General features: G+C 43.6%; 1 protein-coding gene across 6 annotated transcripts in view; it reads right to left on the bottom strand.

Annotated features, from left to right (window-relative positions):
- Positions 1-20,272, bottom strand: part of EBF1 (EBF transcription factor 1) — a 395,009-nt gene extending 374,737 nt beyond the window's left edge. For all 6 annotated transcript variants that reach the window (XM_083352266.1, XM_083352269.1, XM_083352267.1 and 3 more), the window contains exons 1-5: positions 19,137-20,272; positions 17,007-17,163; positions 16,495-16,558; positions 15,534-15,589; positions 1,422-1,495 (exon numbers count right to left, since the gene is read on the bottom strand). In XM_083352266.1, the coding sequence (XP_083208392.1) occupies positions 1,422-1,495; positions 15,534-15,589; positions 16,495-16,558; positions 17,007-17,163; positions 19,137-19,270 (485 nt within the window). In that variant the 5' untranslated portion in view covers positions 19,271-20,272. The remainder of the gene's footprint in view (positions 1-1,421; positions 1,496-15,533; positions 15,590-16,494; positions 16,559-17,006; positions 17,164-19,136) is intronic.
- Positions 20,273-20,516: the final 244 nt, after the last annotated feature.

The raw sequence follows: 20,516 nt of genomic DNA, 5'->3' as shown, positions 1-20,516 counted from the left end.
GTTGCAGTTGCTGACTTAGCTATTCTTAGCTACACAAACCAATTCAACCACTGGTGGCTGAAGTATGATCCTTCATCATCCCCAAGATGAAATGCATACTTGTTGACTAAAAGGAGAAGAAGATTGTGCCTGAATCACCCAAGGAGGACTGCTTTTGCTCACTTTACCTAATTCTAAGAAGCTGGCTCAGAAATAGTCACATGGAAAGTTGGGGGAAAGGGGTCAACTATAAGCATAACCTTTACATAGGTCCAACAATGTCTTCCCGAAGGCTTCAAAAGAATCCACTTGAATTGAGCAATCAAGAAACTTAAATAAACAACAAATAAAAATGTGGCTAAGTATGTTATTGATATTGGTCCTATTGGATAGGAAGAAATCACAATAACCTTATAAACACAAAGGTCTGCAGCATCCAGGCCCTTTGAACAGTTAAAGTAGGCAGTCCCTACAGGCAGTCCTCATCATACAACCATTCATTTAGCAACCGTTCAAAATTACAACAGCACTGGAAAAAATTACCTACAACTGGTCCTCACACAGCGTCCCCATGGTCATGTCATCAAACTTGGGATGTTTGGCAACCAGCTTGTATTTATGATGGTTGCAGTGTCCTGGGGTCATGTGTCTGTGACCTTCCCCACATTTTCCAAGTCAAGGGAGGAACCTAGATTTACTTAATGACCACATAAGTCACTTAACAACTGCACTTAAGGATGTAAAATCAGGTACAACTTATCTAATGGCCACCTTGCGTAGCAACAGAAATTCTGGTTCCAACTGTGGTTGTGAGTCAGAGATTATCTGTATAGATCCCCTTCTAGGGACCCCAGACCCTTCTTTTTACTCTGCCCCCACTAGGTCCTTCATATTAATCTACAAGACACATCCCTGCAGAAAATAAGGCCGTGCTCTTGTTTACCTGAAGTACTAAAGGCTGTTATGAAAGCAATGGCCTAATGGTTATGATTTTCCTAGTGAAGTTCATGTTGGATAGATGCTCATAAGTATTTGCATTTCAGATATTCTCTCTCTCTCTCTCCCTCTCCCTCTCCCTCTCCCTCTCCCTCTCCCTCTCTCCCTACCACCCTACCTCCCTCTTCCTCTCTCTCTCTCTCTCTCCTCTCTCTCTCTCTCTCTCTCTCTCATCACAAACATTTCCCATGAGGATAAAGGTTCAGATCACCAAATGGCATTTTTCATCATATTATTCAAGTTTAAGCTCCAATAGGTCATTGAAATGAGATCATTTAGTGATGCATTTCCTGCTTATTACGCTCACACTGAGCAGATTTGGGGGTTCTTCAAAGGAAAGTTGAGAATGCTTTTAAATCCAGAAACAACTTTAGATTCAACCAAGCTTTGGACAGAGACAGTCATTTTCTCTTTGCTAATTAAGATATCACAGAGAGTTTTCTTACCTGCACATTATTTCATGGGTCAGCAGAACTCTGCACATTTCTGGATTCTTGTCTTGGCCTTCATATACTATCGCCTAGAGGAAAAAGACAGAGGAATTTTATCTGAATAGTATTTTTTTTAAGTCATTAAGCGAATGTAGTTGGAGAAAATGATCATTGTCACAGGACATGAATGAATAACTATGCTGCAAACCAGCGACTTTGGCTTAAACAGATGGCATCCTTGAGGAGAAAAATTAAAAACACAAAAACCTCATCTCAGGATTTGTTGCTAGAGCACCCAGAAGCTAAACTGAGTAAGCTTCAATTCAGCATTCTCGCTTCTGTTTTAACCGTCACATGATGCACATCTTCTGAGCAGGCTTTTTTAGTAGTCAAGACAACCACAATGTTCTTTTCAATAAAACATAAACTTAATAGTGTTAAAAAAAACTCGAAAGACTCAGAACATTAGAGAGACTATTCATAAAATGAAAAGTGACTATATTTTTAATTCAGAAAAAACATGGTTGTGTACTTAAATAGCTACAGCTTGTGTACAGAACCTGATTCACAACTTCTGTCTGGTTAAATATGCTAACAAATTAAAGAAAACTACATTCCTATAAATGCAAATAAACAACTTCTGGAAAACAAGAGGATAAGGCAGGATAGGCAGGATAGGCCTTCCAGTGTTATATGAGCCTTGTCAGTATAAAAATCTAACTTTCTAGGCCTATGTTTCTCAACATTGGCAGTTTGAAGATAAGTGGACTTCAACTCCCAGAATTCCCCAGCCAACCAACTAAGCTGTTCCATCTGTGCTTTGGTGATTGTCTTCGGTTAACCAGTCAAGAACTGACTGTCTTTGGGCTCCATTTTCTTCTCTCTGTATTTCTTAGCTTTATTCACTGGCAGGCAAAATTAAAAGGGGTAGGTTCCCTTGTAATATTAAGAATTCTGTTTTAATGTGATCGTGTGAACACAGCCATAAGGACCACCATGCAAAGAAACTCTGTAGTTGCTTGTTTTGGCTTAGTCTGCAATGTGAGTTCACCCACTGGGACTTAGCACTGTCTGAGAACCAGCCATTATGGTCTGCTCAGTATTCTGTGGCTTAAAAACTCCTAGTTTAGAAGCCACAAGGTTAAACTGGACTTTTTTTTTCCACCTAAATTCAGCTGTGAATTGGATGTTAATGCTTCCAGGGTCCCCCTGCACTCTACTATATATGAAGTCAGTGGCAGAGAGGGGTTGGACTCTATGTTTATATAAAATGGACACATAGGAAAAAACAATAAACATAAAAAGAGGCCATTTAAACATATGCAGCTTTTCCAGTGACAATTTCACTCCACAGTTTACACAACACTAGTCTACATGGCAACCACAGATTCTTCATAGGTGCTTGGATTATGCACAACTCTGAACCATAAGATGGCTCTGCATACAACTGTTTTGTCAGTGGGCTGGGAAAGGAGAAATCTTCCTGGCAGCCCACTCTCCCACACACACACACACACACACACCACCACTCCCTAGCACGGGTTACACCTGATAATTGCCAACCAAACTGCCAATAAAGAACCGAGGCAAGGGACATGGCACCTATTGGCCAAACAAAAGGAAAAGGCATTTTGCTGAAATGTCTAGCAAGCAATTTATTGAGGTCCAATAAAAAGTGGCAAACAGCTTCACGCAGGGAACACTGCTGTGCAGAGGCAGATATTTTTGCTGGGCTGAAGATCACATTTGCAATACTTAACCTTTCTTGCCATCTTGCTACCTTGTTAAAAGTCGACCATTAGTGAGTGCCTTTTTTACTAGGATGAGCAGTTTACACTGTTTTTCTTTATTAGCATTCCCCAGGTTTCTTATGCCAGTACAGGAAAAGGAGCCTCTTCTCAAATTTGCTCTTCCTCAAGCAACAGATGAAGGAAGAATACAAGCCTTGTCTATTTATATGAAAATCCGTGTTTCACAAATCACATCTTTTCAAATTTCAAATCTTTCCTAATTTGCTCACAGTTCATATGTCAACAGAAAGAGATGGCACTTTGGGGTATGGGTTTTTCTTCGTTTATTTTTAATGCCTCCATTATAACTGCAATGACATTTAAGGATCTCCAAAACACTTCAGGAAGCAATCACCATATGCCATATTTCTCTAGAATGTAAAGGTAAAGGTTCCCCCGCACATGCGTGCTAGTCGTTTCCAACTCTAGGGGTCGGTGCTCATCTCCGTTTCAAAGCCGAAGAGCCAGCGCTTGTCCGAGGACATCTCCATGGTCATGTGGCCAGCATGACTAGATGCCAAAGGCGCATGGAACGCTGTTACCTTCCCACCTGAGTGGTCCCTATTTTTCTACTTTTTTTTACATGCTTTCGAACTGCTAGGTTGGCAGAAGCTGGGACGAGTATCAGGTGCTCACTCTGTTACGTGGCACTTGGGATTCGACCCGCCAAACTGCCGACCTTCTGATTGACAAGCTCAGTGTCCTAACCCACTGAGCCACCGTGTCCCCTCTAGAATGTAAAACCTGACAAAATGCCACTTCCATCAATCCAAAGTCCTACTACAGACAGTTCTCGACTCACAACAGTTTAGTGACCATTAGAAGTTACAGTGGTCCTGAAAAATGTGACTTAGCTCTCTTTTTCACACTCACGACCACTAGGGTATCCCCATGGTCACATGATCGAAATTCAGGTGCTTGGCAACTGATTCACATTTTTGACGGTCTTAATGTCCCGGGGTCAGGTGATCATATTTTGCGACTTTCCAACAAGCAAAGTCAATGGGGAGGCCAGATTCACTTAACAACCAAGTTACTAAGTTAAGAACTGGAGTGATTCACTTATCAATTGTGATCAATTGTACCAAAGAAATGGGACAAATCTCAATGAGTGTCTTATTTAGTGACAAAAAATTTGGGTTCAATTGTGGTCATAAGTTGAGGACTATCTGTACTGTATCCAAATAATTCTCTTTCTTACATAAACCTTTAAATTAGTTACCCTACCTGAAAACGTGGTCCATTCAACTGTTGAAAGGTGAATATTCCTCAAGGATCCTATTCTTGCAAAATTCATCTAAGCCTTTTTTCTTTTCTTTTTCTTTTTTCTTTTTCCTTCTAACGTGTACTGAGAATTTGGGAACCTTCATCTCTTTGTGTGCTTACATTCAGGTATTTTATAACTCAGTATAGCTGATGTTGTAGTTAGCCCTGTGGTCCTGATTGCGTTCAGCAGGAAAACCTTTCCATATTATCCAATCCCAACAGCATCACTCAGTCTTCTTTGGCACATCCTTTTTAAAGGAATAGAATTCTGCTTTTCAAACCAATGCCTCTGGTTATGGCCTCTTTAACATAAACAATCAATAAAACTCTCTAATACGTGTGGAGGTGGGGGGAGGGTTAAATTTAAACAGCCTTGGCCAACAAGCAGAAGCATCACATAACCCATAAAATGAGGTAATTTGGCACAGCTGTGACTTTGCCATTGAAAATGCTGCCCACTGAAGGCAAAAGGATGGGGGGGGAGCAGCACAGCAGTCATGAATCTCAGCCAGCGAAAGTAATTGCTTAAACATAGTATTATCACACTCCAGCACAGTACACTATATTTTAATATGATTTAGTAGTGCCATAAATAATAGCACTGATGCTGCTGTAGTTTTGTACAGCATTGGATGCCAACCTTACTTTTTGAAGAGAGAAACTCAAATGCAGCCTAAACGGCAGAGAATCTGAGCACTTGAAGATATAAGTAATCTAATTCTGCACCCTTCCAAACTTAAACAGGGTTTGGTACCTCAATATTCCCTGCCACTCATTCTATTCTCAGTGTATTTAGCATTTCTTAAAACTTGCAACAGACTCTGCCATCCTGCTGAGCTTGTTTGGAGAGTCTAACAAGGGAGTGCAGGATCATCAGGAGGAAATGGGAAAAATCATTACTTTGAAAGTGGCCCCTGCTCAGAATCCCCCACATCCTGAAAGCAAATGCTTGCTACACAAGTAAGAGCACATACAGAAGCACAGCTAAGTTGGGATGTTGTCAGTTGAACAAGAGGCCATGGTTATGGCCTCTCCTGTGACCTGTCCATTGTGGGCAGAAGTGGTCACTGACCTCCCAATAGTAGACCCTGAGGTTCAAAGAGTTCGTGGTGATCCAGCAATTGCTTGCAGAGGGGAGATTTCTAAGGTACAGCCCAGAGTTTGTGTGTAAAGGTGTTGGCGTGCTTATACATTCTACACCTCCCAATAAAGGAGAAACATGTAGGAGATGACCAGGCTGAGCCCAAATGAGATCTAAATCCAGCCCATCTTGAATTCCATTGACTCTTATCTACCACCAATTTGCTTTGACTGTTAGTAGTTCAGATTCTTGTAGAGAGCTTTAGCTTGCAATATACCTATATATTTTCCTGGGCTCCAAGATCACCGCAGATGGGGACTGTAGCCAAGAAATTAAAAGACGTTTGCTCCTGGGGAGGAAAGACATGGCAAATCTAGACAGCACACTTAAAAGCAGAGACATCACCCTATCAACAAAAGTGTGTATAGTCAAGGCTATGGTCTTCCCAGTTGCAATGTATGGCAGTAAAAGTTGGACCATAAGAAAGGCTGAATGCCAAAGAATTGAACCCTTTGAATTATGGTGCTGGAGAAGACTCCTGCGAGTCCCTTGGACTGCAAGGCGATCAAACCGGTCAGTCCTAGAGGAAATCAACCCTGACTGCTCTTTAGAAGGCCAGATCCTGAAGTAGAAACTCAAATCCTTTGGCCACCTAATGAGAAGGAAGGACTCACTGGAGAAGAGCCTAATGCTGGGAAAGATTGAGGGCAATAGAAGAAGGGGACGAAAGGGAATTAGGTGGCTGGATGGAGGCACTGAAGCAGCAGGCGTGAGCTTAAAGGGACTCCAGAAGATGGTAGAGGACAGGAAGGCCTGGAGGAATGTTGTCCATGGGGACATGATGGGTCAGACACGACTTCGCAGCTAACAACAACAACATACCTATATATTTATTTGAACGGCCTAAACTTCTGACATTCGGCACTTGAAAAAAGATCTGGGAAAATGATCAAGAAAATAAAGTTCTGGATCTAGACCATGAACATGCAGATAAATCCTATGAAAATGCTAGGAACTAGTTTCTTCTGTTGAGATTGATGCTTTTTTTGTAAAATAACAATCACAACATTTTTCTCGTGCAAACAGGGGAATCCAGCAGGCTGATGCCAACCATTGAACACATACCTATATGTAGAATTTAACCCTAGTAAACAGCAGATCTTTGCCTAAAGGACTTACACGTTTTTCTATTGTGCTGACTGGAAACTCTTTGATTACAATTGACTATACATCATATCTTTAAATGACACTAGAATCCTTTAGAGGTTGCTGCAGTCAGAAAAAGGATGAAGAGAAAAGGAGGGTATTATAATTGGATTCAAGTTCTTTCATTTAAAACAAAAGTTTAATTCACTCAAAGTTTTAAACCTTAAAAATATAACTAGCATAAAAAGGCATTCATTGTACATGACCATTGTTGTGGGGCAAATGATTAAGAACTGGAGTTTGAGTGCAGGAATCAAAGAATACCACAGACTTAATTGCAGCTGATTTATCATGTTTTCTGGGCACTGCCAAAAAGCTAACAAAGACTAAGGTGATGGCATTTTACAGTGAATAATTGATTTACATTTAATGCAGTGCAGTGGGACTCTAAAGGAATTTTCCCTAAGTAAGAACTAAAGATGCTGAAGCGCCACCACTAACCATGCTCTCAGGCCGGTCTTGTTGATACAGAAGTCAATGTGAGTTTAACTTCCCTAGAAGCTGCAAACAAGAATGAGCAGGTTTAATTCCCTCTCTTTCTTTACTGCCCTTCTCTCCCTCCTATTCTTACTTAACCTCCAGGTAGCTATTTAAAAAGAAGGCCAGCTAAATAACCATAATGAACAAATGGAGTCAACAGTGTGGTTATCTAATCGCCTGTCTATTATGTTTAACATCAGCAATCCTTTTGCTTACGTGCAGAACATCTTTAGGCTTGTAATGCACTAGGGGCTAACCCTGTTTCTGAGCACCAGCTATTATTGAAGCAACTGTATGAATTAAAAGGAAACTGTTCAGAGGCACAAAATGAGTCCAGTTTCTAAAGGGCTTTTTATGGATAATATACAGAAAAGACTTCTAAGAGTTTTGCTTTTCCCTTGCAACAGGGAAAACCAACTATTTTTTCAATGAAAGTTTGATGAGGCTTCAGAGTGCATTCAACAACAAATCTGTGAATCAAACCAGGATTAAAGGACTACCTGAACTAGGTTACAAAGTGGTAACCTTCCCTCTTCTTCACATTACCATATTTTGACCTGGAGAGATGTTGGTCTGGCTGTTTTATAAATACAGAATGATTAGGGAAATGTATCCTGGCAGCAGTTTTCAGAATTGCAATTGTACACTCATTTTAGCATCATTCAGATTGCTCTTTTGATGAACAAGATGTAGAAAGTGTTGTTACTTCACTGAGACTACACCTGTATTGCTTGTGAAATCTGGGCTGGTTCCTTGACATCTCAAGACAGAGTAGAAAATGGCTTTTGTCAAAAACTCTGAAGAAATATTATATTAGCTAGAGCCAGAGTTTGATATAATATAAAGCAACTTCTTCAAATGCATCTGCCTACAATGATTTTACTGAATGGATCTTGTATTAAATTAAGACCAGGGGACAGCAGATGTCTACTAGTCTTTCATGTTCCACTATTAAATGCATTTTTAAATCTGGGAGTTTCCAGCTACAACACTTGGAAGACCAGATAAGACTTGCATCGGGTTTTTTCTCTCTCTCAATTCATGGAGATCAAAATCTCTCTCATTGTACTCTGTATCTTAGCTCTCAGTGATTCTTTTGCATGACTTTGTTTCTTCCCTCAAAAATACTGAGCACTGGGGTATAATGTAACAAATGCATGTGTAGCTGTTGACTAAAAGTCATTGCCTGTGCTCATGGTTGCAGAAATATATGTATTGATTTGGTTTCACAAAGGAAACAAAGGCAATTTAAATCTCAAACTTTTGCAGCTGCCAGAAAGACAGGTTCCTGTCTCGGAAGACACTAAAATATTTCTTTTCTGAAAACGTATGCTGTACTTATTGAACAAAAACTGGGTTTTAAAAATATTATTTGCTAAACATTTACCATGCTCAATTCATGTAATAAGGAGATCCAGTGGGAAGGTTGTCCTCCAGTCCACAAAAATGGGATGGGTACAGCTGTTACAAAGAATTAATATTTTAAAAAGAAGCTAAATGAGCGAAGTGAAAGTCCCAGTGTATAAAGTTAGATTATTATTGAACTAAAAATAATTTTGCAAATAGGTACTAAACCCACATAGGTGAAGACATATGTTGTGAACTTACTTGTTTACTTCCTTTTTTTAGTTTTAATTTGTTTCATTGCACAGCCAGTGAGAATGCAAGGGTACAAATGCAGCTTTGAATCCAGATTCCTTTTTACTCAAGAAAGATGCTTCTCCCATCAACAGAAAGAAGGTGAAGAATGATGGCTCCTATCTTTCCCTGCATTCACTTGTGTTACACCAGGGGTGTCAAACTGCAGGCCCACGGACCGGATGCATCATAGTAAAACCGCGCCCACCCCATTGCCTGCAATGGCAAAAAAAGCCACAATACGTCGCAACACATCATGTGACGTTGCGAGTTTGACACCCCTGTGTTACACCTTCCAAAATCCATCGCATGAAATTGGAGAGGATTTTAAAATAACGTGTATTAAGGCTCGGAGGAGGGAGAACTTACAAAATGGCTGTTCTACAATTTACACAGGATCAATGATTAAATTTAATTAAAAAGGTTAAAACATTTCAACCTAAAGCAAGATAACTATGAGGTATATTAAAAGATCTGATCCACTCCTGTTTGTTTCATTGGGACAACTAGATGACAACCATAGTAGTTTATTTTTAATTTTCTTTGTGGCACAATGCGAAATAGGCTTTGCTATTTTATACTCAAGTATCGCCAATTTGTTTTTAAGTATCAACTAATATTAGCTGGACTTTACTCCTTGTGTAGATATACCTATAGACCTGTCTGTATTTTTGAAGTTTTTGGTACTGTTACACTATATGGCATGCTTTGAAAACCATTTGAACAAAAGCGGAAATATGGCAGCCTATTTCTTACCAATTCATACATCTAAGTACCTGAGAATAAGTGCTTTTCTAGAAAGTTACAGCTCTAGGATTACTTATAGAGAAAGCAATCGTGTAATTCTAAGACTTGAGATATTCAACTTCCTGCATCTTCGGCTCTGACATTTTGGACTTGCAAGGTGTAATTAGCCATTAATGCCCTAATTCTGATTTCTTACAGCAGACCAGCCTCCCGTCATTTGCAATGAGAGTTTAATATGGGGAGCAATAAAGTATGCCCATATTGGGATCTAAAATATATGATGATTCTTGTTCAGCAGCACTAAACCAAAAGGTGCTAATTATTGCTTCCATTCTCCTCCTCTAACATGCCAGCCTGCTCATCAACAGGAATTCATGTGAATTAAATAAATTTCTCCCTTTCCCTCCCCCTCCTTCCCAGCCCAGCTCCACTAATATGTTCATTTTGAATGCTTCTCAAACATTCGCAGGGAAACAACTCTAGCGTAAATATCCCAGAACAAATGGCTGTATATTATACAGGAGGGAGCAGTTGGAAGCCAGACTGGGAATGCACTGAGCCATCTGGCCCAGGCAGTCTCTCCAAAATCCTCAGCTTTGTTTTCACCCCCAGACTCCAAACAACACATTTTCCACTGTGTTGAGTTTACATTTTCCCAAACACTCAGGTCCTGAGCATACATGTAAATGTCAAGCTTCGCATTCTTCTCAGAGAAGGAAATTGAAATCACCTGCACTTCCTGCTCTTGAAGCAAAAGGATTCAAGTCACTGCAAAAAACAAAAAACCCACCACCCTGGCTTGCCTCACCGCACAAGAGCGTTGGGCTCCACAGCTCAGATCCCGAGGAGCTGTTTTCTGAGCGGATTCCTATTTTCCTCACAATCGTGCCATTTGCAATTCACTGAACAGAGTGGGGGATTCAGTATCTGTGCACTCAGGCACAACAGCTCGATCAATTTAGGTAAAAAGCAGTATTGTATTTGCATCCCTGCTGTAAATGACATAGCATAGAGGGTTTGAAGTGTCAGAGATGACATGATAGAGCATCTTTGACTGCCTCACATGTTAGAAAGAAGAACATTTTGAAATCAGCTGGATTTATGTCTGTGTTTAGGCTGTGTTGGAGGGAAATCCGATATGGTATTTTGAAGAAAAACAAAAGAATCAGTGAGTGGTCTTGACGAGATTTCTGCCTTCGCGTTATTCCAGTGCTGAGTTGGCAAGGAAGCTATTGATCTACAAAAGTGATACTTTGGTTCACACAACCATTAAAATTTCTCTCACTCTGATCCAGGTTTAAGAAAAAGAGCACATCTACAAAGACAGAGTTTACACCCAATAAGCCTGAATGATCTTTCTCACAATGACAAAACTATCTGCTTTGTCTGAAATCCCAGTCAAAATTTTCTTCTGAGCTGAACTTGACTTCTAGAGATATCACAGATACATACTTGACAGCAATGCAAAACGTATTTCTTTCAAGAAATGGCAGCCACGAAAATCTATACTGTATGAATGCAGAAATGGTTTGCTGTTGCCTTCTTTTGAATTTTTTTGTTAACTTCACAATCTAGCCCACTACTACTTTGAGATTTCTAGTTTTCCCCTGTACATTCCCTCTCAGCTTCTCAAGCTAAGGCAAACTGATTCCAGTTTCCTGTATAACAGTGTTTTTCAAACTTGGCAACTTTAAAATGTATGGACCTCAACTCCCAGCATGTTGGTTGAAGAATTCTGGGAGTTGAAGTCTACACATCTTTAAAAATGCTAAGCTTGAAAAATACTGCTATATAACATCAATGGCTGCATTCAAACATAGCAAGATTTTCCAAGAGAATTATTTCCAGGTCTCTTCCCTAAAAGTAGTTTGCTGCAAAGATACTGACAATGTTTGTATAATATTCTTGGCTCCCCAGAACTCATTGTTTAGATAGCAGCTTCTCAAGCACAGCATTTTTCCATGATTTTCTTACAAACCACCACAACTACAGTATCAGGCAAACAGAACAAAGAAAATAAATAAATAACACAACAGGAATGTAGCTCAACCATAAATGAAAAAGTAGATGAAAATACTTTAAAAAGAAGAAATATATATCCAGATAGGGGAAAATATTAATTTACAAAATCAGGTGGTTTCATGATTCACTTACCTAATTTGTGGCATAGGCCTCTGACATCACCACTACAAATTTAAAAAATAAAAACTAGTCCTTCCCTTTTACACAGGCCAGGGCCCTTTGTTCATATATCCCTAGAGGCCCCTAAGAGCCCTGCCTATCTTAATCTGGCTGAATGTAAGTATGAAAACCATTAAAGTTGCACATGAAACAGTGAGTATGATCTCAAAATGTTGTTTGCTGATGACAGGTCACTTGCCAATACCATGCCACTAAAACCTGCCAGCTCCCGTCACCATTTCATTGACCCACCATCTCTCCATTCCAATTTGTGCCAAGATTCAGGTACTAGTATACCCTTCCTCTATGACGTTGGACAATATATAAAGTGCATTACAGTAAAAATTGAAAAAGCATTTACCCAAGCTGCATACAACTTACGGTAATTCCAAGCAGAAAGTTACTTAAGATTCTCCAAATATTCCTCGCATTCTGTTTTAAAGCCTAAGTGGCAACTTTACAATTGGACAATTGTGAACAATTCAGCAGACTCCTTGACCTGCCTTACAGATATTTCATTAACAAGGATAGAAGTTTCAAGATCTCCATGGTATCTGAGTTTACAAAAAAAAAAAAACAAGTCTTTTTGCTTTCTGGAAACATTAACATATCAAAACACAAAGCTCCCTGATATAACCAGAAATTAACTTTTTTTTACAAAATACATATACCGTAATAATATGACAATGACAACTAAGCTCATACATTTAGTAAAAATACAAAGAACATTTTTATCTGTTGGCTTGGAATTCTTATCAGCCACTTCTCAATAAGGAATTTTAACCTTTTTTTAAAAAAAATGTATTACTCAGCTCTGGATTTTATTCTCTAAAACCATTATTCTGCAATCTTGTTCTGCTACCCCTTCCCCCTTTCCCCAAATCAATAATTATTCCTAACGTTAGGGCTAAATGTAAAACGTTTTAAAGTAAAAGCCAGTTGCCATTAAGTGGATAATAGTTTGTATCTGAATTCCAACTGAGCTCTGGCAGTGGTTTGATCTTGTGGAAACAGTAACACCGTGTTCCTGTTTTCCTTTACCAGAAGAAATCTGCAGGTGAATTGACAACCATCCAATCATAAAATGCTAGTAAACAGGTGTTTTAAAACTATGGTAGGCCAAGTCATGACTTTCTACAGAGAAATGCAATCTTGAAAGGGAAAAAAAACATTAACTCTTGAATGACTACAATTTGGAAAATGTCTCAATTATAATTCCTTTTTTTTTAAAAAAAAAGGGTTGTGCAATTACACTCATACACGAAACAGCGAGAGGTCCTCTTTAAATACAAACGTATAAATTATTGTCATTAGTGGTGCAGCTTTTAAGATTTGTGGTTTAAGGACTGGAGTTGTTCTGCTGTCCGTTCTTATAGATGTATTCCAAAAGAGTTTCTTACTAGTTTTACTAAATGTTAGAATTGCAAGTGCTCCATTTTTTCCTTTTCTTTTCCCTTCTATTGTAAGACAGCCATCAATAGCAGGAAAAGATGTTTCGTGAGCATCAAAGACACTGTTCTAAACCAAACTCAACACTTTGACCTTTCTGGTTTGGTGTCAGAAAGCTACCAAAAACAAATGAAAGTTTAGAAGGCAAAATTCTGAAATACCCAAAACCTGGTTTGTGACCATGTGTGTGAATGCAGCAAGCAAAAGAAAAAAAAAGAAAAATATCACTCCATTTGTATTTTTTTTTAAAAAAATCTGAATCAGATAAAATCACATGAATTATTTAATAACTTTCAGAACATTAACCTGAACTTAAACAAATCTGATCTCAAAAAAAAATTAAAAATGATCAAATCTTATAAAAACATGAAATGTTCTTAATTTAAATGTTCTTAATTTAAAAAAAAGATACACCGTGCATGATCTCCTTTAGTTCAATATTTTACTGGATTGTCTAGAGGTGTGGAGGGTTTTTGTTTTTTTGTTTTAATATGAAACCACAATTGTAGGGCGCCGAGAGTGAACGTGCAATAAAAACGCCATAATGAAAATTAGGCTGTATCAAAGGCAGAGCTTTTCCAATCACAAAACGACTCTGGAGCATTTAAGTTTCTGAAATAAGCGTTTATCATCCCTGACACGTCTCACCGCAAATCTACCGAGATGTTAAGATCCTTCCCCTAAAATACTTAACCCGGGAATTACAAAGGAGTAAATAAATACCGTACGTCTTTATTTATTTAATTATCTACTCGGCACGTGAGGTGGCTACGGTATCGCTTGGCAAGGGCGGGCGGGGGGGGGGGAAGGGAAGGCGTTGGTTGCCTGTCCTGTGTTTCTTTTCCATCTCTTTTCGATCTTATCATTAAAATGGGGGGTGGGTGGGTGGGGGAGGGGGGAGGAGAGAGAAAGAGAGAGAATTCTGTGATCTGGGAGCCTTCCGGGGAATCAGAAGCTGTCATTTATTTATTTATTTATTTATTTATTTATTTATTTATTTATTTATTTATTTATTTGGCAAACAGCTACCGTGTCTAATTAAACCTTAGGAAGGGGAGGGGAGGAGCGAGAGGAGGTAAGGCAGGCAAAATTAATACCGTTTGCACCAAAGTAATTTCTCCTTGCGCGCGCGCAGTGTAATCGGATCTCTGCTGCTGCTTGGCCCTCGCCCACTGAAAGGGGGCTTGGCGAGAGCCACGGTGATCCTGTACCTTTAAGACCGCGGTTGGTTCACCCCGCCCTGGCTCCTGGCCAATCTAAAACCGAGCACGGGAGGCGCTTCCCCTAAGCTCCGCCAAGGTCCAATTCAGCCAGGGCTACCGCCTCAACTGAGCGAGTCGCTCAAGGCGATAAATCAATGCAAATGCACACGGCTGTGTTTTTCTTGTTGTTGTTGTGTGTGTTATTTTTTTTTTAAAGAGTCGATTTGAGTAACGATCCGCTAGGAGGAAAGCTTCGTTCCTCTCCGCTCGCCTCGACTCGCTGCACCTTTTTTGTCGTTTGATTTTTTGCATCCATCGTCCGAGATTTGCTAGGAGGCTGGGAATTTGGAGGGGCTGGGAAACCTCTGGATGAAACGGGGAAGGAAGAGGGGGGGTGGGTGGGGAGCCCTTTCTCCCCGACCGAAGAGGAGGCGGTTCTGAAAACTCTGCAGCTTCTTTTTCTCTCTTTGCAAGCGAAAAGGGAATTGCGGGGAGGGGGGGGGGCGGAGTGTTGGTCCAAACTCTGAACCCTGCGGTTTAGTAACGGCGCTTAAGGCTGAAATCCTGCTCAGAAATACTTGGCAAGGACACCTTTGAAAACAAATCCCGCCAAACCTGGCGAGAACCGAACGGGACGGGGAGCCGAACGGGATCTAAGGGAGGGAAGGAGAAGAAACGACCCGATCGAACTTCCCTCGGACGGACTTGGCGAGCGCGCCCGCCCGCCCGCCCTAATCTGAGTTGTCAGCAAGCTGGATTTTCCAACGGGAAGAAGGCCGGGATAAAAGGAGGCAACCACCCGCCTTTTGGTCTTCGCTTTCCTTCTCAGCCCGACTACTCGGCCGCGGCCGGCCCGGCCTTCGCCTAGAGATCCCGGTGCAATCCAGATTTCGCGGCTCCCTAACAAAACCGACCGCACCGCGCCTTCCACCACTCTCAAGGTCCTTCCAAGCCGGCCTTTCGGTTCCCAGTGCACAACTCCCTAAAACGCCTCCGCCTCCAAAGTCTCCCACTCCCCTCCGCGACCACCTCGGCTTTCTTCCACGTCGATCATTTCACAAGAAAGCGAAGGGAAAGCAAGACTTACTTGTTTTGTCATGGAGTCGATTAAACGGACATAAAAATCCTGTTCGGTTCTTATCCCTGGAAGCCGGAATGGGGAGAGGGGCGAGAGAGAGAGAGAGAGAGAGAGAGAGAAAAGAACAATTAAGCGAAAGAACGAAAGACAAAAACTGACAAAGCTCTTTCTTCTTTTTTCCCCCTAAACTTGCCAATTACTTTGGAGTCCCGAACTACGGGAGAAGGTCTTGAAAGTTGGAAACACGTAATAATACCTCTCCATCATCTCAAAGCTAATCGTAAATATATTTATTCGGAGTCAATAAAGGGTCAAAACAGATCCGCCTTGCTTTCTCTAGTCGTCTGCCCCCCACCCCCCACCCCACCCCCAGGATCTCTCATTTAACCGGAAGGGAAAACGAGGCGATCCTTTTGCCCACACCAGACTTAGTGCACCCTAATCGATTGGACGAAGGTGAGCCTTTGCTCCCAATTTGGGGGGTCGGGGGGGGAGGGCAAGAGAGAAAAATGGTTATCCAGGTGAAGGGGCACATCCTGTTTCATTCGGATTTCCAAATGCAAGCAAAATATTGGGTCCGGCAAATCTTGAAAGCATCACGGGACTATATAGGTGTTGGGCTTCTTCCTTCTTCTTCCTTTTTTTTGGGGGGGGGGGAGCTGCTTAAGGTCGGCGGGCTACCTTTGGAGAATCATTCGAGAAGAACGAGGCGCTGTCCGAGAAATTCTGCTCAGGTTTAAAACAGCTATTCGGCCCTGTTGCTGCTGTTGCTTCTGTTTTTTAAAAGACAACCGCGACGGAGATTTCGCTCGCCCTGTCCCTTAGCTAATGCACCCCGAGCCCGGTGGGGCAAGCCTCCCCTCTCCCCTTTCCCTTCTCTTCCAGGGGAAAACAGACGTACTGAACGAAGCAATTCCCTGGAGATTTAAAGCCGCCCGGAGCTGTCAAGCATAGGCAGAACAAGGCTCACCGTTACTATAGAGAAGCTGCAGCCGGTAATGGATCCCGTTGTTGGTCTTTTCGCTGTTGGCTTCCTGAAGCGAAAGGACACACAAGTGTTAGGAGCAGGACCAGCAACCGGAGCAGCAAGGCGCTCCTAAAGAGCCCTAAATCCCGGCCTCGTCGCGGGCTGCTACTTATTTCTTTACTGCCGCCCCCCACTCTCCTCCAGGTCGGGACAGTAGTCAAAGGGGGTTGAGTTCAACCCAATATGTTCTGGGTATGGATAGAAGGGCCAAGAGCAGGTTGGAAAAGTGCCGGGAAGGGAAACACTTAGAGACCGAGCGGTGGGGGGGGGAGTCAAAAGTTGGCAGATTGCTGGGCGGGGGTCGGCCAAGTATGAGTTTGAAGCGATCCCGCAGAGGCCGGGTTCTCTTCTCTAGGATGGGCCCGCGCAGGAAGAGAGGGCTCCGGAGTACACGGCAATCTCTTATCTGCTGACACGCGAGCGCGCGCAGAGCGCCCGTTCACACATACACTTACTTTCTCCTTCTCCACGAAGCCCACGAAGGCGGTGCGCTCGATCTCCACGGGCTGCCCCTGCCGATCGTACAACGCCAGCACGAAGTGGAAGAAGTTCGATTTCCGCAAGTTGGAAGGCGGCTGCTTCTCGAAATGAGCCCGGGCCAGGCCTACCCCGCTGCGGCCAAAGAGACCGAATTAGGCGCGCTTGCTTCGTCCCAGCCCTGCTGCTCCCCTAGCCGAGAGATTTCCCATTCGCAAGCCGGGTCGAGTCCAGCGAAAAGATACACTAGTACGAGTACTTGATGCTACGAGTCCTAGCATCAAGCGAGCTGCTCGGTTCAACAAGCGGGGTCCTCCTAGTCAGGTCCCTAAGCCTGGGTCAATTTCATGCTGGGGGAGGAGGGGGCAAGGCCTCCCCCGCCTGCTCCCCAAGCTCTAAGGAAGAAATGAAACGGGTGATTCTTCCATCACAGGGGAGAAACGGAGCTCCGCGGGAACTCCCGGCCTCGGCAAGCCGGAAGCAACCGCTGCCTTTGCGAACCGCGAGAACCGTCCCTGGCAAATCAGCCCGGGAGGAAAAGAGGCCTTTAGCTCTTTTTTCTTTAGCTTTTTCTTTCCGACCCCTTCACTGCAGCCTGAATTAGCAAACCGAAATTGCCGGCTGTTCGAATTGCCCCGGGGGATGCTCCCGCTGCCTACCCAAGGCCACGCTTTCGCAGGTCGGGTCACTGCGGCCTCAGCTGTCACTTAACTCCGCCTGATGCCCGAAGCGCTACTCTCGCTCGCAGGAAGACCCTCTCGGATTCCAACCCCGTTCTCGCCCGGGCAGGAAACATCCCTACAAAACTTTCCCATAATTTCACGTCGGCTTTGTCCCCCGCACCACTTTCCCTTCCCGAGCAGAAGAGGCGGGGGACGGAGGGAGGGACGGAGGGATCCAGCCGAGCGGGACCGACGTCTTCGCGACCTGTCAAGGACCTGTCAAGGATCCCAGCCGCCCGGTTCAAATTGAGGCCCTGGCTTCAACCCCAGAAAAACGGGAGTTTGGGAGTATGCATCGAGCGGAGGACAGTCGAACTTAGTTCTCCGGAGCTCTGGGCTGGAAGTGGCTGGAAAGTTGAAAAGGTCCCGGGCGTACCTTTCTTGAAAGGAACCACTGGAGGGAAGGGACTGGCTTCTTGTCGACGAGCAAAAATATATTATAGAGCATCCACAAGCAAGCAAGGTTGTTGCCAAAGTGACAGGACACGTTGCCGTTTGTTAGTTGCAACTTAAAAAGAAGGGAAGTTTTAGGAGAAGGGGGAAAATATGTACCGGTTCGGAATTGAGAAATTAATCCGAGAGGGAGGGAGGGAGGGAGGGAGAGAGAAAGAGAGAGAGAGAGAGAGAAACGGGGAACGGCATCGGCAGCCTAATTTTGCTTTTTAATGTGAGTATCGGAAGGGTCAACATATTTGGGGGTGATTCCTGAATGGGAAACTCCATAGTCTTTGGGATGGGGAAAAGAAGAGATGGGGGCGGGGGGGAGAGAGAGAGAGAGAGAGAGAAGCAAAGAAAGAAAGAAAGAAAGAAAGAAAGAAAGAAAGAAAGAAAGAAAGAAAGAAAGAAAGAAAGAAAGAAAGAGAAAAAGGCAAAGAGAAAGAGAGAAAGAGAGAAAAAAAGAGAGAAAGAGAGAGAGAAAGAGAGAAAGAGAGAAAGAGAGAAAGAGAGAGAGAGAGAGAGAGAGAGAGAGAGAGAGAGAGAAAGAAAGAAGCAAAGAAAGAAAAAAAAGAAAGAAGCAAAGAAAAAGAAAAAGGCAAAGAGAAAGAGAGAAAGAGAGAAAGAGAGAAAGAGAGAAAGAGAGAAAGAGAGAAAGAGAGAGAGAGAGAGAGAGAGAGAGAGAAAGAAAGAAAGAAAGAAAGAAAGAAAGGAAGGAAGGAAGGAAGGAAGGAAGGAAGGAAGGAAGGAAGGAAGGAAGGAAGGAAGGAAGGAAGGAAGGAAGGAAGGTTCAGCGGCTACTCGGGCCCTGAGATTAAAAAGTCATTTGGGGTCAAGGTATCGCCGGGAAGCACTGCCCACCAGCTACAGACCTGAGGCTGACTGGACCGCTGGATTTTCGAGTCAGGGAAGGAAGGCGAAGGGAGGGATGCTGCCGCGAGCTCTACCTACCTCTGCGCCGCGGTGTTTGCATCCAGGACGCCGGCTCCCTGCATCCAAGTCCTGACCGCGTTCATGCCGGCGCCCAGGGGCTCTTCCTTCATGCTGCTTCCACTCCTTTGAATACTTTCCTGAATCCCAAACATGAATTAAAGACAACCAAAACCCTCCCTTCTTCTTGAAAAAAAAAGTAGGAAAAGCAAGGAAAAACAAAAATGCAAAACACAGCCACAACGCAGGGTGTTGACAAGAAGAAAAGCGCGGAGCGGGCCGGGGTTTTCGTTTCACTCCCTCTTTCTTTCTTTCTTTCTTTCTTTCTTTCTTTCTTTCTTTCTTTCTTTCTTTCTTTCTTTCTTTCTTTCTCTGGAACGGCTGCTGAATCAAAGCAAATCAGAGAAAATCAAACACAGACATTGAAGGGATGGGGGGGGATAAGAGAAAAAGAAGAGGGGGGGGTGAATCCAAAGGGTTACAAAAATCTCCCCCCGGGGCCGGCTGCGGATGCTCTAGCGGGTGCCTGACAAGCTTCTTGTTTGGAGGGGTGGGCGCGAGACACCGGGCGGCCTCTTCCTCCTCTTCCTCTTCCTCCTCTTTTTCTTGAAAAAAATCAGAATATGGGTTTTCTTCTTGGCTGGCTGGCCGGGATCGCGCAAGAAGTGGCAGGACGTTGCCGGCGGCGTCCCTTCCGTGCTGAAGTCCTCCCCCCTTTTGGATCGCCGAAGAAAGAAGGCAGTTTTAAGAAACAATAGGTTCCACCGGCGCGGCGGCGGCGGCGGCTGTAGTGGCGGCGGCGGAGGCTGCGGCGGCGGCGGCGGAGGCGCCCTTGGCTACATCAAGTGTCATTTTCCAGTGACAAGAAAGCGGCAACTTTGCGATCCGTCCTCGGCGGGTCTCCTTCTCTTGCAGGGCTCTTTCCCTCCGGCCAAAGACTGGCGCTCGCCCTTTCTCTCTCTCTCTCCGGCTTCTTCTTCGCCCCCTCTCCAGCCTTCCTCCAACAGCGCAGGAAGAAGCTTAGCTGCCTACTGGGGAGCCCGAGAGAGAGAGAGAGCGAGCGAGCGAGAGAGAGAGAGAGAGACGGGCAGAGGAAGACACGCGGCGCGCGTACGCCAGGAAAGGTAAGCGCACCCCCCTGGGTGGATTGCGATCCTCTCGGCTTCCTTTCCCACCCACCCCCTGCTCCCTCCTCCCGCTTTAAATCGGAGCGCTTCGCAGGCTTTCTCAATGGAATCTACTTCGACTCTCCCCGCAGCTAAACACGAGCACACCAGCCCCAGTGGGCAGGGGGCGGCGCCCTGAGGGCCGGAGCCCGCCCCCTTGCCTACATTTGCATAGCGTCATCACTTCCTCGGGGGCCCCTCCACGCCCACCAATCGCCGCGGAGGAAAGCCGAGA

Source organism: Vipera ursinii, assembly GCF_947247035.1.
Source record: "Vipera ursinii genome assembly, chromosome: 2".
Lineage (NCBI taxonomy): Eukaryota > Metazoa > Chordata > Lepidosauria > Squamata > Viperidae > Vipera > Vipera ursinii.
Note: the sequence above shows the minus strand (reverse complement) of the source record. Positions and strands in the feature narration are given on the sequence as shown.